This window comes from Macrobrachium nipponense, chromosome 4 (genome assembly GCF_015104395.2).
Source record: "Macrobrachium nipponense isolate FS-2020 chromosome 4, ASM1510439v2, whole genome shotgun sequence".
Lineage (NCBI taxonomy): Eukaryota > Metazoa > Arthropoda > Malacostraca > Decapoda > Palaemonidae > Macrobrachium > Macrobrachium nipponense.
In genome coordinates, this window is record NC_061100.1 from 20,295,316 (window position 1) to 20,315,851 (window position 20,536).

Consider the following 20,536-nt stretch of genomic DNA (forward strand, 5'->3'; position numbering starts at 1 on the left):
TCCATGTGGAAATATAGGTTTTCCTCTTTTAAAAGGTCTTCGGGAGCTGTGTAATTTGTTTTTTTTTTCTCTTCGTTATTATAGCTCTTAGGTGTCTGTTCTCATTAAAAAAAAACTTGGAGAACTGTCACCCTATGCACAGCCAGAACTAACCATTCATTATTGACATTGTGCACTAAGTTTATCACTGGATTAATGATATTGTTGAATATTGGTAACTTCTGAGTTTGAACTTTAATTCCTTATGTAATAACTTTAATTACCTCCTGCAGTATTTTATACTGAAAGATTGAATTCCAGTTAAAATTCTAATATTCAGTAAATGAGGCTACGTATTCCTAGTTTGAACTCTTATTCCTCGTGTAATATATATTTATACTGAAAAATTGAATTGCCATTGAAATTTTAATATTCCGAAAATGAGATGTGCGGCCCGAAGAAGAAGAAGAAGAAGAAGAAGAAGAAGATAATACTGGCTGGAAAGAATGTGAGGTCTCATATATTTATAACACTTATAAAATCAATGTAACCTGTTTTAGTGTGGATGTCTACTTCTGCCAGACTTCTTCTCTAGACAGTGGTTCGTGGTGGCAGGTTTCTGTTTCCTAATATAAGCAGTTATGACTTGGACCACAAACGGATGGTCTCTTGTTTATCACTTTTTCATGAATTGTACAGTGGTATTTCAATAAAGATCTTTCACATTAACAACTGATCCCCGATCCCCTTTACCTGCCGAGAGCAACAAATCCGCTGACAGCAGCTACAATGTACAGTAAATCGATTTGGACGTGAGTCGGCCAGTGTTAATTACCGAAGAATATTATACTAGCCTAGCCTACATTACATTAATCAGTACCATCTTTACATATAGGGTAGCCTAGCCTACACTACACAGCATTACTTCATACATATATGCTATATTAATTATTAATTTCAGCTATTTCTCTTGGTTCAATGCACATTGGCTTATTATAATTTAGTACAATGGGAAATCGGCATTCTATGGTCCGGAAACTCCCGTGGATTGGCTTGAATTTAATTCAGCTGCCATTAGATCGTTCCGCCGACATCTGGGAAGCGCCACGTATTCTTTACAACCTCAAGTAATGTAAATATGCGAAGTCAAATATGCTTTAGATATTAACCTTAGAGGAATTAATATATATATATTCAAATATTCCACTTGAGATTGAGAATGCTCAAACAAGCCAAACCTTTTCACTTTTAATCAAAACAATGAGACATTTGTCAAGCACAAATTCTTACCGTGTGTGTGCTTGAGAGACCATTTTGATAATGTCTTTTATGTAACTGTGTATTTACCTAGCCGATATGCCACCCATGAGATTAAATGATGCTAGCTAGAGGCAAGAAGTGCCAGCATAAATCTTTATCCATGCTAGAAAATCTTTATTTCGTTAGCGAATAGTTTACTGTTCATTTTCTTCTATAGATGGCGCCGCTGTGCTTTGTTTACTGTTTAACGGCACCGGCGACATTCCAATGAAGTTATTTTGTCCATCTTTTTGTCCTCTACAATCAAAATCAAATAAAAAAACTAATTGTGATAATTATGAAGCTACGAAATTTCGGATATGATATTCACCGATTATAAAGAGCAGATTCCAGTGCTGCCAGATGCAATGGCTCACATTTCCCCAAATCTGAGTGCCAAAATTCCCCATTTTGGACAAATTTTCCCCATTTCAAAAAGTTTTGCTTTAATCGAGTTTTTATTTGAGTTATAGCTAAAAAAAATACCAATCTCTCTCTAGTTGTATTATGGACAATAGGATACTGGCATAGGTAACTGAAAGATCCAATTATATTCATGCTGAACACACTTTTAATCTGAAAACTTTAGTAGAATAATGAAAAACATAATACACTTCTCAAAACTGATCATAATTTTAAACTAAAATGTTGCATTGATTAGTTAAACTTAAGCCTTTATCATTTGCATGAATCACGTTGAATAATACATATCAGAGATCATACGTTGAAAAAGGGTGCTACTTACACGGAAACTAAACCAAAATTCCTCTTTCAAGTATCATCTAGAATGGAGCAATCCAACCAATGTTTTAGTGGATGATCATAACTTTAAATTAAAATGGTGCATTGATTAGTTACCTGAACTTAATCCTGTATCATATGCATGAATCACTCTGAATCATACATATCAGAGGTCATACGTTGAAGAAGGGCGCTACTTACACGGAAACTAAAACAAAAATCCCCTTTCAAGTATCGCCTGGAATGGAGCAATCCAACCGTTATCACTTGTCCGTTTCCTACTAGTGGCTACCTCTTTATCTTAAAATTATTATATTTTCATAGATACATCCATTAAAGTTATTATGTATCATATTAAGAGAAAATGCTGCTCCACAATGAAAAATCCCCATTTTTCCCAGTAAATCCGAAGTCGCATATGAAAATTCCCCAAAAATGGGCCTGAATTCCCCATTTCCCCATCAACATCATAATTTCCCCAAAACTAGGGAAAATTCCCCCAATCTGGCAGCACTGGCAGATTCTGAGAAGTTAAGTGCTGTATTTAGACTTACGATTGGGTAGGCTAACTCGGGAGAATGTAGGCTATGTGTGTTAAAGTACACGGTTTCAAAGAAATTTATACTATATAAAGTTATAAAATGATGAAGTTAAAATATAAGAGTAATAAAATGATAACAAGCAGTATCAGAACGCAGCTAGTAGTAGGCTAAGTCGGAAACTAAGCTATTTGTATGTGGAATTACCTAAAGGCTTCGTCTTTAGATGTATTCAATATTCCGATGTCAGGCTGCAGACGGCTACGTATGTTTATGAATTGAAAATACAATGAACATGCAAATTTTCTATAATTCTTTTAAAAAGTTGTACATTATTGTATCCAATAATATTGTATGTATTCTCATATTATTAAAAATACTAACAAAGCGGTCAATGTTTTGGTTGTGAAATCAGCTGATGGCGAATACGAGTTTGGTTCGCCGTGTTTACGTTTTATTTCGCCGTATTAAACTCAATTCGGAGCGGATTGCCTTGCTTCTAGTTAGTATAAAATATTTATATACTTTACTTATATGAGACAAAGTAATTTATCATTATACGACGTGTTTTCAAGTTGAAATATGAATGAAATACGTCTCATGAACTAAATCATTTTTTCGTTAACAGATTGCGTTGTGGGCATGTGTATTGTGTAAAAATATTACGTGATTCCGTTCAGTATTTTCACTTGATTTCATCATAGTACGATGTGGCGGGATACAAGCTTTAAAAAACAAGCGGGCAAATCCCCCCCCCCCCCCCTCCCATAAACCTAATCACTGCAGATACCAAACACACCCTCAGTCACACTTTCCTCTTAACACTACAGAATACAAGCAGGACAATTGACCCATACCTACACAAAAACAAACAAACAAACAAACACGTACAGTAAGTTCCAGAAGTGAAGCGACAAATTTCAGAATTGGTCGTATTCTTTAAAAACTCATAGGGTTGCCAGTTAATATATTTTTTTCAATTATTGTCATCCTCTACCTGATAATACGTATCAGTGATAAACTGTATAAGCACAGAAAGTATTTCCCCAGTGAATGATCAATGTTAGTTCAATAATTGTTTATTAAAAGAAAAAAAGAATTTTCCCATAGAAGCATCTGCGGCCCTCAATGAGTGATATCAAGTGTTCACCATTGAGTGGCAGCAGGAACAGAGGGCATAAGCATTGGCGTAATGTGATTTGTAAATTAACTTTCTACTTTTATAGTTATATCGAAAATTATTATGATTTCTCTTGATAAAGCACAAAGAAGTTTAGCATCTGATAAAATGAAATATAAATAAGACACAAGTTGGTGTGAAAAGAAACCAAAACTAAATCCAAGTTATATGCGCGTTTAGCATTGGCTACATGGTTAGGCCTATTCAAAAATCGAGGAATTATATTTTCCAGCTTGTCAGTTTATAATTTCATCGAATTCCCCAATTGTGCAAATTTTTGCACGTGGAATTGCGTTCAGGGTCGCATCAAACAAGTATTTTCGTAGGTTTCCACCTTTTTTCCAGTGCATAAGTGAGACTATTCTTGTCCATACGATCCGAGTGTGAATATGCTTGGCGAACATTATTTTAATTCGAGTATCTCCTGTTATGCTCGCTCTCTCTCTCTCTCTCTCTCTCTCTCTCTCTCTCTCTCTCTCTCTCTCTCTCTCTCTCTCACAAAACCTTTTTATCTAGTCAGGAATAACCGGAGGCCTGTTTTAAGAATCGAGCCACTAGGCCTATTGGTCATGCTTGGGTGCTTCTTTATTTTATATATAATATATATATATATAATTATATAATTATATATATATATATTATAAATATCTATATATATATAGATTATATATATATATATAATTATATATATATAATATATTAATTATATTATAATCTCATATAAATATATATATAAATCCCCCCAAAACTCATAAACTTCTGTCATAAAATAATGCTTGACTGGATCGAACTGATTACTGGTTGCCCATGGAAATATGAATTTGGGTGATATTAATCCCTTATGATACGCCCACTTACGCAAATTCAGTCTTAAATTTCACGGTTGGAATATGATTAGAAGATTTTAAGTAAAAGGTTGAAGTGAAAAAGGTGGAGTTAGGATTGTGGGTAGAGGTAGTGGTAGAGGGGGAGGAGGGGTGGTGGGGGTCTATAGTCTTCCTACTTAACCAGGTGGCGATTTTACGGGTGTCCTGGTTGCTTGCAACCGTCTTTCTTATTTTTATATGGCAAGTGTGTTTCCCAGGTGCAAGAACAGGTCTTGCATTGTAAGCCTTGCTATGCCTGGAACTATACTCTGTTTTTTTCCATCTGTCCACCCGCCTGTGGTGTTTGCGTATGGTAACACTGCATCCTGGGCTTTAGTTAGTTACTCCTATGTGTAAGTATTAGGTAAATAAAAGGATATCTGGTTGTACATTGGGAACTGAAGTGTTTTAATAATTTACTGCATGCGAATTACACCGTTAATATTCGAAATAAGATATTAATATTATTGTTGAATGTAAGCTGAATGTAAGTATCTAAAGCCCGGGACACAGTGTTACCATAAGCAAACACCACAGGCGGGTGGACAGATGGAAAAAAAAAACGAGTATAGGCCTAGTCACCTGAAGGTAGCAGCAGCAATTAGAGCCTTTCTCGAAGAAAGTACTTTATGCTCTGTCCTAGAAGACAAAATCAGAACTACCAACCACACCCAACCTCTGTTGAATCTAGGTGAATTCATGGTTGATTATGTTTAATGTTGTGGAGATTTTCCCTTTGCATTCTATTGATACTTGCATGATTTTATCCATCTTCACTAAAATAATTGATAATATACTATGATATTAAATATTTGTTTCCACACTGCTCGAAATATACATTGGTAATGTTGGTAATCCTGTGTTGGACGAAAATTTAAAATTTTTTAGTTTCTTTTCAATGGTCTCTAGTAATTATTATACTTTTAAATAATTACTATTACCGTAATTTTTTCTTATGATTGTTATTTTTCAGCTAAGTGTTGTAGTTGCCAGTTCGTGAATTTCGAACAAAATCCTCTGAATTTTGTCGCTTCACTTCTGGAACTTACTGTACTTACCAACCACTCCAGATACTACACGACAAAAACCAAGAACCACAACCCAACAACAACAACCAAGGACCACAACCTCACATATAACAAAAGACCACTGCACAAACAACACAGGCACAACAACTCTAACTTAACAACAACCAAATAACAAACAAAAACACACAACTCAGCTGAATATCAATGCCTTCAACCAAATGCTCCCGACACTACTGACTGTCACAGGCTCTAACCCCAGACTGACTAAAAAACACAGAAACAGAACTCCAACAGCTAACAGCACCAGCAGACAACTCAGAACTCACAAACAGCCAATCCAATCTACCCATCCACCAATTATGCCCTCTCTCTCTCTCTCTCACAGACATTGTCAAATGAAACTCCATAACTCTCCATATTTCCTCCCCCGTTACATTTGACAACGTCTCCTTACACTCCCAACACCCATACTAAATAGCCTTCTGCAACACCCATGGATGCTCAGACGCAGGCCCACTGGATCATGTTTGAGGGCCCTCATACACAATCTCAGTTACACCGCCATCAACTTCTCCCAGACCACTTCCAGTCAGACTCCCATTACCATCTCCCTCGCTAACATCCTCCCAAATCCCATTCACTATCTCATCTACCCCTTCCAACTCTTGTCCGAATATCTCTTGTAACTCTGCCACCAAATCACTTACTTCATTTACACTCCTGCCAAACCCCCGAAGGGACTCATTCATACTGCCAACTACACCCTTACCACCTGATTCCCTTCCCGGTGAAACTTCACTAAACCCTGATAATTCAAACCCATACATGCTATATGTATTATTCCTCCCCCCAAAGTCATCCGTATTACATGCCTTATCCACCATTTTTACCCTAACACTAACCCCTCTATCAAGCAGCTCACGTTTCTCCCTTTCATTCCCTTTCCTTACTGTCTTTCGCTTTCTCCCATACTCGACCAACACCAACTGCCGATCTTCCAGACCCATTTGCTCACTGACACTCGACTCATATTTATTCACCCTCAACCACTCACTCATCACATTCTCCCGAACATACTGTCACATACATGATGACTCATCCACCTGAATCCCCTTAACATCTAGTTTCCCAAATTCCCAGCCTGACTCATCCTCAGACACCTACACACACTCGCCACGTGACCTTCCATTCCACATTCAACACACTTCAAACACTGTTCTTTACACATCTTAGCATAATGCCCATTCTTCCTGCAGTTGCCGCAAACCATGTTCATACAGGTACCCCGACATCCACTAGCTATGTGCCCTGTCTGTCCACACCTATAACATTTAATATCCCTATCTTTCTTACACTCGCTCACCAAATGCCCCATTTGCCCACACCCGAAGCACGCTCCTATCGCCCACCGACATTCATACTTCCTGTGTTTTGGCTTACCACATCTATAACACTGCTGCTCTTGCTCACAACTAACTGACCCTACTCTTCCAACACTCGCACTCCTATCTCTTTTAGGTTTAACTACACTCACGTTACTTGCCCTAATGCTCCTATCTATAGCTTTTAAACTCTGGTACAACCTCAGCTACTTCAGTCCTAACACTAACACTTCTACTGTCTTTCATACACCTATCTAACTCGTAATCTTCTACTACATATTTCTAAAATGTCGTTCCACGTCAACCTTTCATTCGTCCATCGCATTTTCTCATTACGTTTCAGATTCATAAACTCATATACGTATACTCTGGTACAGTCGCCAACAACTTCCGCACTAACTCCTTACACTCATTTAACCCTTTGTCCCCAAACTTTTCCCTGGCAATGTTTCTAACCTGCACACACACATCGACAACAACTCACCAACATTCATTCTTGCCTCTTCAAAATCTAACGCTACTCTTTACCCTCTTTGCCTGTTCTACAATTCAGGCTTTCACACTCTCATACTGCACATTCCCTACACTCATCATTACCCTATACATACTCAACAAAAATCCTGTCAAAGAGCTACCTAACCCTCTTGCCCAGACTCTCTTGTAATCCCCATACTTTGCCTTACAATACCTCTCATATTCTTTAAAAAAAGTCCCTTATGTCCCTACTACCACATTCGTCGTATTGTGCACATCGGGGTATCTCTCTCATATACACAGCCTCTCGTACTTCCTGCTCACTCTCACTCTCACTTTTGCTACTTTCATTCTGACCCTTCTCTCCCTCTTCCAAATACACCAAATCCACTTCCATACTCATGTCCATACTCCTGACTATGCTCTTCTTACCCTTCTTTCTACCAACCTGTTTCCACTCACCACTATCTGAATCACTCTCAGCCCTTTCCCCAATGTATTCAGTCCTAGTCTCATCCTGTCCGTCACCCTTACTAACCTTCTTTCCCTTAGTCTTCTTCTTTTCCTCAGCCCCCTTCTTATTCTTGTCCTCAGGTTTATCCTTATCCTGTGTCTTCCCCTTCTTTCCCTTACCTATTACAACCAAATCACCTTCGTCCCTCGTACTCTCATCCACTCGCTCTTTAACTTTCTTTACCACTCCTGGCCCATCACAAGACCCAGTAGGCCTACCTCCAACAGCTCCCTCTCCCATGAATCCCTTCATCATTTCCTGCATCATCTCTTGCACTGCATTCATCATTACCCAGAAATTTTTGCCCATTTTCTCAACCATTCTCTCTTCTGCTCCTTTCACCTTTTCTTTCATTTCCATTCTCGCACTCCTTAGCATTCCTCTCATTTCCTCTAACTCGCTCTTCAGCTCCTCACACTACCCTCTTGCCCAGACTCTCTTGTTATCCCCATACTTTGCCTTACAATACCTCTCATATTCTTTAAAAAATGTCCCTTATGTCCCTACTACCACATTCGTCGTATTGTGCACATTGGGGTACCTCTCTCATATACACAGCCTCTCGTACTTCCTGCTCACTCTCACTCTCACTTTTGCTACTTCCTTTCTGACCCTTCTTTCCCTCTTCCAAATACACCAAATCCACTTCCATACTCACGTCCACACTCCTGACTATGCTCTTCTTACCCTTCTTTCTACCAACCTGTTTCCACTCACCACTATCTAAATCACTCTCTGCCCTTTCCCCAATATATTCAGTCCTGTCCGTCACCCTTACTAACCTTCTTTCCCTTAGTCTTCTTCTTTTCCTCAGCCCCCTTTTTATTCTTGTCCTCAGGTTTATCCTTATCCTGTGTCTTCCCCTTCTTTCCCTTACCTATTACAACCAAATCACCTTCGTCACTCGTACTCTCATCCACTCGCTCTTTCACTTTCTTTACCACTCCTGGCCCGTCACAAGACCCAGTAGGCCTACCTCCAACAGCTCCCTCTCCCATGAATCCCTTCATCATCTCTTGCACTGCATTCATCATTACCCAGAAATTTTTGTCCATTTTCTCAACCATTCTCTCTTCCGCTCCTTTCACCTTTTCTTTCATTTCCATTCTCGCACTCCTTAGCATTCCTCTCATTTCCTCTAACTCGCTCTTCAGCTCCTCACACTACCCTAAACTTCTCATTCTCCACTTCCAATCTTTCCTTAGCTTCCCTCGCCAACCTCAGCTCCTTCACCCTCTCTATCTCCTTCAACCCTTCCATCCTCACTTTCTCCACCAATCACACAACTCAATACCCGAATCGTCCTGCAGCTGCAGCACCAAACATCCCTGTTCGGGCGCCAAAAAATAAAGTGGCGGGATCACAAGCTTTAAAAACAAGCGGGTAAACCCCACACATAAACCTAATCACTCCAGCTACCAAACACACCCTGTCACACTTTCCTCTTTACACTACAGAATGCAAGCAGGACAATTGACCCATACCTACATACAGAACAAAAAAAAAACAAACACATGTACTTACCAACCACTCCAGATACTCAGGGCTATGCTGTGCTGTCCGCTGGTCAAGGTCACTGAGACATCACCGACTACATGACAAAAACCAAGAACCACAACCCAACAACCACCACAACCTCACATATAACAACAAAAACTCAACAACACAAAAAATCACAACAGCACAGGCACAACAACTCTAAGCAAACAACACTAACTTAACAACAACCAAATAACAAACAAAAACACACAACTCAGCTGAATATCAATGCCTTCAACCAACTGCTCCCGACACTGACTGTCACAGGCTCTAACCCCAGACTGACTAAAAAACACAGAAACAGAACTCCAACAGCTAACAGCACCAGCAGACAACTCAGAACTCACAAACAGCCAATCCAATCGTTAACTACCCATCCAGCAATTACGCCCTCTCTCTCTCTCTCTCTCTCTCACAGACGTTGTCAAATGGAACTCCGTAACTCCTCCATAACGAGCTTTACTGTTAGTTACGTTACTTATCTTTTATCGGCGTGAAAACAACAGTAAAATGTGTTCTTTCAAGACCTGAAGTTTTGATTAAAATTATTCTCTCTCAATTTTATCTACAGTTGTGTTTGATGGCATAAGTTTACTGGAGTTATATCTTTGTTGCTGATGCATGATAATAGTCATTAGCAGCACAAAAAGTGAGCTCCGTGTGTGGAGAGGCAGGAACTGTGGAAAAACTGTCGTAATTTCAGCTGGACACCATTCTTTCTTGTTCAAGTCGCTTCCCAGTCGTTTTAGTTGTGGGTGGTCGTAAAGTCGATCAGTCGTAACTCGACAACTATGTCTAGTGCTATAGAATCGGCGATTTATGGCACCATAATGTACCTAATAAAGACGCCATTAACCAGTTATCGGCGCCATAAACAGAGTTTCGGTTAATGGCAGTTTTCACTTAGCACCCTGCTGAGACCAGAAACCCCCCTGATAACCGGGGACAACCTTACTATCCTGATGGCTTTTCCCTTTGCATTTTGATACATTTTTATCTATTTACTAATTTATTGATCTATTTTTTTTTTCTTTTTAATAAGTGAGACCTCTTCTTTCTATATTTCCCTTTACCCTCTCTTACTTTCTAATGAGCACCCTATTCTTTGAAAGCTTGAATCTCAAGTAATGGCCCCTCTGGGCTTGTTCCATATGATTAGGGTTCATCTTCTGAATAACAATAATAATTTATCACTGAAAAGTCCATTATACTGTCCAGTTGTCAAGGCTCAGACAGCAACTGGGACTACTAATACCATTCAGAAAACTTAAGGGAAAATCACTGTGCTAAAGCAGAGGACTGAATTTGCCCTGCTGTGTAAACTGAAATTATTTCCTTGAGGAAGCATGAGCTGTTACTTTCAAGTACATGTCCTTCAGATAAAGTGATGCTAGGGGGTTGTGCTTCCAAATGGAACATGGGTTTTTATTACCCAGGGAAATACCTGATTCTTGTTTTCCCATTGAAACTAAGGGTAGCAATGTCTTGCTTTCTCCTAAGATCTCCATGGTACTCTACCATTTCTGGACTGAAAGGGCAAATACAACATCCTGGAGTAGCTTGACGTATTGGCAAGGAAATATGAGACTATACCTGCCTTAAAAAAAAAAGGAAACATAATTTCTACTGACCCATTCAAACACAAATAGGATGTACCAACCTAAGTACCTCCTGCCAAGATATCCTAAAGGAGAGCTCTTAGCAGGAATTGGGCCTCATAAGAACCTTCACAGATTTCCAAGTTGTGGTAGCATCAACATACTCCCAAATTCCTTTCATCATATCCAAGGGAAATGGTGAGTGTCATAACCAATGGAAAAAAATGAATGTCATAAAGTCAACTATTAGGAGCTAATCAAATAAATCAGAGTCCTAAACACTGCATTCTTTCTCTTCAGCATGTAGTTAGTGAATGAATGGGTTCCTATTACGACAAACTGTGAATGGGCAACCCTGGCAAGAAAGAGCTGATTCACTCATTCATAAAAACACTTGGAACACATTTCAGATGAAGAAATTGTATGTGGAGTTGTTGTTGTTAGATTATCAAATGTTCCTTTAACTCTTTCTAGCCTTAAAGCAATCTCCATAAGGATATTATGTAAAGCTAGTCATAAGGAGCTTGACCCTCCTATGAAAACATATCAATCCAAAATGATATTGTTAGAATACAATAAAGTTTTGTACATACTTACCCGGCAGATATATACTTAGCTTATGTCTCTGACGTCCGACAGAAATTCGAATTTCGCGGCACACGCTGCAGGTAGGTCAGGTGATCTAACCCCCTGCCGCTGGGTGGCAGGAATAGGAACCATTCCGGTTCTAGAACCAGATTTTCTCTTCCACCTGTCTCCTGAGGGGAGGCTGGGTGGGCCATTCATCGTATATATCTGCCGAGTAAGTATGTACAAAACTTTATTGTATTCTAACAATATTTTTGTACATGCAACTTCCCCGGCAGATATATACTTAGCTGATTGACACCCTTGGTGGTGGGTAAGAGACAACTATTTACTGAATAGACAGGTAAACAACATATGTTGTAGGTAATAAATAAACAAAACCGGTTGCCTACTTGTTCAGGCGGAAGATTCCATGGCTAATGCCTAGGAATCTGCTTCGCCTCAAGAGCCTCAGCGAGGATGTGACCTATGGCTAAGAGTTCTTGTGGGTCTGTCGATGGGGTCTTATCCATTTACTCGACAGAACCTCTTACATGACAATATGCCTATGCCTAGTGGCATAATAAAGGAGCACAACACCGATCCCGATCACCTGATCCTAACACGAGGGTTAGTGCTTAAGTTGAAAAGAGTTATCCCCAAACTCCTTTCAAACAACCCAAAGAAAAAACACGACGTTAAATAAAATTTAACTCACTAGTTAAGGATCAGTATCGGCTCCCTATCCCAGCAATGTATCCGCAGACACGTATCAACCAAGAGAGAAGGATCTCTCGTAGGTTATCTTGACATCCTTCGGATATGGGAAGTCAACACAGAGTTGCATCTCCCGTATGTGACAGCTAATATGTCCTTATGACATATTGTTAAGGAAAGAACAAGAATTCGGAAAAGCTCGCACTTCATGCGCTTTTAATTCTCAGCTGTTTGAAGGAATCATCAATGCACCTGTCAAGTGCTTAGGAGATCACATTGTCTCAAAGAAGGCCAGGGCATTCTTTGATATAGATCTCTTCTGGGTGAAGCCTGGAGCCTGGCTAGCGCTTCGTGCCTGGCAGGCGCCTAGCGCCTGTCTAGCACCTCGCGCCTGGTTGGAGCCTTGCGCCTGAATGGCGCCTAGAGCCTGGCTGGAGCCTCGCGCCTGGCTGGCGCCTGATTGGCTCCTCCCTCCTGGCTGGAGCCTTGCGTCTGGCTGGCGCCTTGCGCCTGGAGCTTGGCAGAAGACTTCATGATTACTGTCTATGAGTCTGCATGCCTCAAGAGTTTCAGCGAGGTAGGGACCTATGACTGACAAACCCTTCTGGATCATGTCAATGGGGGCTAGCCCGCTTACACGACAGAGCCTTCTCGGATCGTGCCAATGGGGGCTGACCCACTTACATGGCAGAGCCTTACCTGTATCATATCAATGGGGACTAGCCCTCTTACATGACAGAGCTTTAGGTTTCTCTTTACTGGAAGGAGCCTTGCGCCTGGATGGATCCTCAATCCTGACTGGAGCCTAGCCTTGAAGGAGCCTGGCACCTGGATGGCGCCTGGCTGGCTCCTAGAGCCTGGCTGGCGCCTCGCGCCTGGCTTGGCTCCTCCACACTTGCTGGAGCTTCGAGCTTGGAAGAGTCTCTAGGCTGTCTGGCGATGTCCACATCGGACACTCTTATATCTGTCCGATTTGTTCGCCTCTGGCGCATTTGCGCCAGGTTGGAGGCCCGCTCCTTCTCAGTATCCGACCATGACAGAGTTCCTTGGAACTGTCCGCCTCTGGCGTTTTTTGCCTGTATTGGCATTTGGCGCCTGGCTGGCGCTACATTGTCCGAGAGTCCTGAACAACCACATAGTCTATCAGGAGACTGGAGAAGGGTGGAAGAAATTCTTCCCCTTTGAGCTTTTGGCCCCTGGCAAGGGGAGGTGATTGTAGTCAGCTACATCCAGTAGACGACAGGATATCTAACAATACGAGAGAGAAGAGTCTTCCTCCGAGGAGGATCCTTCGTGAATACTTCCTTTGCTAATGAGATCTCTTCTTACATGTTGATGAGGTTCCTCATTGCAGAATCTTCCCTATCCTGCCCGAAGAAGGAAGGGAAGGAGTCTGGAAGTCGAAGGAGACTCCGAGCTGAAATTGGGCGGAACCCTGATTTCTACCTCTTATTGTATCCTTCTGAATACCTTCTGGGAAGCATTTCGAGCTCTCATCGCACCCCGAAGACTCTGTAGGCAAACGTTTAAACCATCTCTTCTTCTGTAGATGAAAAAGTAAGTACCCTGCCTGGGCAACGAAACTTCTATCTGAAAGCGTTGCGTCAGGAATAGAGGGTTTTAGTTCTTTTGCCAGACATACTATGCTGCAAGAACCCATTGCCGAGTCTCCATTGAATCTGATGCGAGATTCCATGCACAAAAAATTCACTTGTCTTCTTGGTCGTTTAGGGCTAAGAGAAACAAAGAATTCCTTCATAAACTTTCTCAAAGAAGTTTGATGAGGAGCAGTTCCATTTTGTCGGAACACGGAATCTGTGGCCACAAAAAAATCCCATTCGAAGTACATGATATCCTACTCTTGTCGTATTGCGGTATCGTATAAGATCCCGAAGATTAATCTTCTGTTATCTCTAATTCCCCTTGTAGAGACAGAGTATAGCCTTTTACTGCGTTCTTTGATAGCAGATATATACCTAGGTGATTCTTCCCTCTGAAAGTGAAGAAAGAACCTCGCTATGTGGTTCACAGAGGTATCGGAAGAGGACAGTTTCCTCATTCCATCTAGCACGATCTGCAGCAATTCTATGTCTTAGCCATGATTATTGTCATTTACCTTGAAAAATCCTCTCATTCATGTCCACTTCTGGTCAGTCTGCACGCGGACAGACTCGGAGTGGAGAGGTTTTTCAGGTCTATTTATAATAGATTCTGATAGAATATCCAGATACTCTTGGAAAAGCCTTACGAAACATGCTGTGAGAAGAATGTGACTTCTGTGAATCCAACCTCTCTAAGGCCAAAATGAGGCATTCATCCTCTCTTCCTTTGACGCCCATTTATCTTAATATCTGTTAAGAATTTATAACTAGGGGAAAAAAAGACTAAAGTTTATTCCCCTTCTTTAAATTAAAGATGTCGTATATTGCTACCTCTCTTGGTTCGAGGAAAAGGAAGCAGTCTATAGGAAGCCTGTTCGTCTTCTACCTTGCGAAGAGATCTATGAAGAAGACTTTCCGCAGGTTCTCAAAACTCTTTTCAATAAATGTTAGACATACGTTAACAGTTATTATCTTCGATCGAGAAGGTTCTCACGGACATGCAAAATCTTGCATCGAACCTCTTAAGGATCGTTACGTTCCGTGTCTGTTCCCAAATAGGTTCTCTCTTGTTAACGCGAACAGGGGCGAAAAAAGAGATTCTCGATGCTCTTTGCGATATGAGAGAGTCGTGGAATTGGCCTAAGTGATTAAAATAAATCATTTCATCATTCCTTGTAAGCGACCCCTTTCCGATTAAATAGGTAACGAAATCAGGAACGAATCTTGCCGTTACCGAGCCTCCGAGAGGCTACTGGTTTGTTGGTTTGTTTGTTTGTTTGTATGGTGTTTTTACGTGACTTCCGAACCACGTCGAGAGTGAACTTCTATCACCAGAAATCCACATCTCTCACTCCTCAATGGAATGGCCGAGAATCGAACCCGCGACCACCGAGGTGAGAAGCAAACACCAAACCAACCACTACTGGACTCTTAGGTTAATAACTCGCTAAAACGAGAAAATATCTTGGATGGTGCTTCTGGCGCATTGCGCCAGGCTGGCGCTGGCGCTTCTGACGCTTTGCGCCAGGCTGGCGCTTCCTTCTAGTTCTTTTAAGGTTATGTGCCAGAACATCTGTGCCTTTATGGTACCCGACATCCTTCACGTGTTAATTCCGTTCTTAGTAGGAAAAAACTTTTATATACGTAGTATAGTCCATTCAGGGAAACACTTCTGCACTGAGAGAATGTTTCCCATCCGACTCACCCATCTTCTCTTGAGCAATATCCGATTCTAAAAAGGTTGTGTGCGTCTCGAAAGGATGAGAGAATTATATTATATCGTGCTCTGCCGTATTAGAATCCTTTATAATACTGTCACATTGTGGTAAACAGCATTAATCTAGGAAATCTTTGTAAGGATACTAGGAATTCTGTAGTTAACCTCGGTATGTGCATAAGACTTGACCATACCGCAGTCTTAAAGTGAATTCTCTTCTACTACATTCATCTTCTCACTAAGCATGTACTCTAATAAGCCATGCTTTCGTAAGCATGAGAGCATCATATAATATAGAGTTCCGCTGCGTTAGAATCCTTTAATAATGTTACCTACGGTAAACAGCATTGAAATGTTGTAATATCTTTCTTATTGAAAGCTTCTTAGCAAAAGGCAGACAATATTTCATTTATGTTTGCTTAACTATCCCCTCAATCCGAGGCTAAAACCGCGATTGTAGGGGAGAGACACGGTTAGTTATTCCATCCCGCAGGAGAGAGACATGTAACCAACCACTCATGACCGCACCTACATGTTACTGCGTTGGTCTCTAAGCCTAAGGCGCGATAGCAGTCTCCGTTAGCCGTCTGGCCTTACTCTTCCAGAGTTGCCAGCTACTCCATTAAATAAAGGAATCTTATTAAAGGTTATATGCACACATTATTTTACATAACCAAAGATACGCCATAAACTTTCCATCAATCAGAACTAGAAAATAGCTTCCCATTAAAAGAAACTACATACTTACAGATTTCAAAAAAATTTTACTCAAGGTTTTTTGCAGCATGTCTTTGGCCCCTAGCTGCAACCCCTTCCATTTCTTACACTGTACCTCCTTTCATATTCTCTTTCTTCCATCTTACTTTCCACCCTCTCCTAACAATTGATTCATAGGCAAACTATGAGCTTTTACTCCTGTTACACCTTTCAAACCTTTTAATGTCAGTTTCCAATTCAGCGCTGAATAGCCTCATAGGTCCCAGTGGTTGGCCTTTGGCCTAAATTTTACATTCCATTAAATTCAATTCAAAACAGGAAGGCAAATTCAAACCAGTGTTTAGAACAGCAAATAAACACGTGAGAATGCCAGAATCTGATGATCTACAGGTAACTGCAATAACCAAACAATCAGCAAGAGAAAATAATACATATCATACATTTTGGGAAAAATAAATAACTCAAAGTTATTATCATGAATACTAAAGTAAAATTTTCAAGGGAAATGACTGCTGGTGTGAATCAGGCACCAGGCAAGCAGACAATAACAAGTTTTCAACACTGGGAGAGGTTCCAGGGCTGGATTCACACACAAAGGTAGGAAGGGGAGCCCTTCTTATGAGACACGTCAACAGATTGTTGCTACCACAGACAAGTTACGGTAAAACAACGGGTTTTTATTTGGATAGAAATATGTTTTCTTCAACTCTGGGCTTGCGATCTGGTTTGGGGCAAAATTGCACCTACTTGTCTTCAAACAAACCCATTTTAATTATTCAAAAACACTGTTTACTTACCATCATCTGTGAGTACTTCTTTTGCTGCTGCAATATCAATAAACATTTTTTCTGCCTTCTTCTTTTCTTCACCATCAAAGTGGTCTGGATGCCACTTCTGCGCAAGCGATCTGTAACAGGCATAACAAATGCTGAATAAAGTTTCTTTCTTCAGTTGAAGCAAAAAATTTATGTGACCCATATTATGGGTAGATTATACCCTTTACAATCTATTTGGAGGTAAAAAGAAAATCCAGTTATTGTTCCTTATCAAAATAATACAGCTCATCAATTTTTTTACTGAGGATACTCGTGAGCCTTAAACTATGCCAAATTCAAGTAAAGCACTTTCCAAATAATTTCTTAAAACTAACTGAATACATTTTATCTGGATAAATGATATAGAATATCACGTTATCTTGTTGGTGATTGGCAAATTTATTATAATTCCTTTAAAAAATAAAGACCTTGCTATAACTTTGCTTATATATGCAAAACCCTGATTGAATCAATTCTTTGGCTAAGAACTCAAGTCTAGAAATGTAACTCAGATGACTCAGTAGATCAAGGCATTATGAAGATCTTACTACATTCTATATTGTCTGAGTTTATTTCATCATTATTCCTTGTATGGGGTTACTGTTTACAGTGAGCCTTTTATTTCTCACCCACTTCCTGTAAAAACCTTCCCGCTTAGCTTTGCAATTTCTCCAACTCTGTAATATAAACAAATTACAAGAAGATAGTAACAATGTTCTTGAAGGAGACAAAATTACCTTTCTTGTTTAGATTTCTGATGTATAACTATTAGAACAATACAACTTTCCTCTGTCAAAAGGAAGCAACAGTTTTCAAACTGTAGAAAATCCTCTAAAAAATACTTCAAAATGTATACATGAAGCATCTTTTTGTTTCTGCAATATCAGTGTTGCAAGAAAATGTAATTGTTCTTTGTATGCCTACAATAACATAACAGATTATTATTATAATATCCATCAGTTTAACCAGACCATTGAGACACAATGCTTGACATTCATAAGGTTCATCTGATGAAACTGTTATTAAAAAAAGTACTAAAAATAAAATGAGCTAAAGTTTTAGGAAATAGACAGCCAAGTTGGATAAGCAAAATCAAAATGTTTGGAATTTATTAAATATCATTCAAATGAAATATTCATGCTCAAAGCTATATAAAAATTTACTGAATTTTTATCAGAAAATCAACTGCATTTAGGCATACTTTCAATTCTCTGACCATATGTATGCTGGCAGTCGACCAATTTTCCAGATTTAAACAACCAAACCTCCCACAGTAGTAACCAGAATGACTGTAAATGTACATCATATTAACAGTTATGTGAGATTACAGTGCTTACAGGCTATTAGAAAATCAAGAAGTCCAGCCCAAGAAGAGCCGTTGTTAGGCTCAGAGGTCTGGATAAACTAATCCTTTATAATAATAATAATAATAAGTATGAACCACCAGACAAGTATTTATGCTTACCTGTACGCTTTGGTAATTTCTCTTTTGTTGGCTGTTCTTTTGACGCCCAAAATCTTGTAATAGTCTCGTTTACTGGCTTGCTTTTTAAGCTTTTGAGCTTTTTCAAGCCCATCTTTGGCTCTCTGTAAGTTTTCATCTATATTAAGAGCCTTTTGGTAATCTGAGACGGCTGCAAGAGAAGAAAGGCAGTAAGTTTAAGTCATAAAGAATATTACATTTTCAAAGTAAAAAAAAAATAATTTGTACTTTCCCTAGGTATATAAACCTGAGCATTTAATGCAGGAGTTCTCAGTACTAAAGACCACACCTAAATAAAAGACTGGGTTTGTATTACTGCAGGAACAAATACAGTGGACCCCCCGTATTCGTGTTCTCCGGATTTGCGGACTCATACGCGGTATTTTTCTTTGAGAAATATCCACAAATTCCTGTTTTTTTTATCAATTTCATCATAAAATGCACTTTTTGTGATAAAACTATTAAAAAAACTCAGTATAAAAATGTTTAATGGGTTTTTCTTGAGTTTTAACTAACAAAATAAGGCGGTTTTTAGCATTTTTATAGGGGTTCCAAACATTCGCAGGTTCCAACTATTCAAGGGGGGTCTGCTACGCATCCCCCGCGAATACGGGGGACAACTGTACCAGGTTTCAAAGTACGTACCGTATATACTCGAGTAACGTGCGATCTCGCATATCATGCGACCCCAAAATTTTCACCAATAAACAGTGGTTTTGTCATGTATCTCATGTATCATGCGAGTTCCTATTCCGAGGTCAGTTCATAAGGTTGGTGGTTTAGCGTGCTAATGGCCGAGTCGTTCAGATGTGTGCTGCTGCTAGTGAAGTTACGGTAATTTTCTTACTAATCTCGAGAATTTAATAGAAGATCTCAAGATTAAAAAAGAATACCAAGATAATAAAATAATTGTAAAAATAACACGCCTTGGAGTCCTAAATCATTCTCTCTCTCTCTATCTCTCTCTCTCTGACATAAATACTGTAATTTGAATCTTTCACCAACGGGTATCAGTAAATGTGTAGACATTGTGTGCGTGTTTAAAAAAATGTGCAGTACACACATTCCGATGTTTCGGTTTTTGGAATTTTTCAATCTCAGAAATGTAAGGTCAGATGCATAATCAAACAAACATCACTACTGCAGCAAAAACATTTTTTTCCTTTATGTTTTTCATTATTGTTATTTATTAATTACAGTTTATTTAAATAAATATTAATATAATACTGTTACATGAATGTGAGATAATTAAGATCACCTATAATAAAATAGTGGGACAATTAATATCATATGTTCACTAATAGCTATTATTTTCAAAACAAACATTCCGTAAAACGTAAAAAATATATGTATACATAACAATCAAAATCGAATAATGTTTTGCAGTTCAACTTGTGAATTTCAACAATAAGTATGACTAAATAATATATTTCACCATATCGATCTTGCAGTTGAAGAGTCGTAAAATTTTGAGGATGGTCCGGGAAAAGGATTTGTACTTTGTGATTACGCACCGCTACAACACCATGTGGTATTTTCATACCACTATATTGATGACAAATCGCTACGACACACTGGTATTTTTCATACCCGTATACATTAAAGTTAAAATGATCATATTATATTATTGTTTTCACGAAGAAATAATTATATAAAGAAAATTATAGAGTAATTTTTGCCGTCAGCAGTCAGAAAATCACGAACATGGTAACGTTCAAACTTAGTGTCATCCACGGCATATGTCTATAAATAGAACAGAAGCAGAGGGCAGTCATTGGGA

At 39.3% G+C, this 20,536-nt stretch overlaps 1 protein-coding gene across 1 annotated transcript in view; it reads right to left on the reverse strand.

The window, feature by feature from the left end:
* LOC135210753 (dnaJ homolog subfamily C member 3-like) overlaps window positions 1-20,536 on the reverse strand; it is a 73,969-nt gene that overhangs the window by 4,195 nt on the left and 49,238 nt on the right. The window contains exons 7-8 of the mRNA XM_064243588.1: window positions 18,739-18,907; window positions 17,256-17,365 (exon numbers count right to left, since the gene is read on the reverse strand). Of these exons, the coding sequence (XP_064099658.1) occupies window positions 17,256-17,365; window positions 18,739-18,907 (279 nt within the window). The remainder of the gene's footprint in view (window positions 1-17,255; window positions 17,366-18,738; window positions 18,908-20,536) is intronic.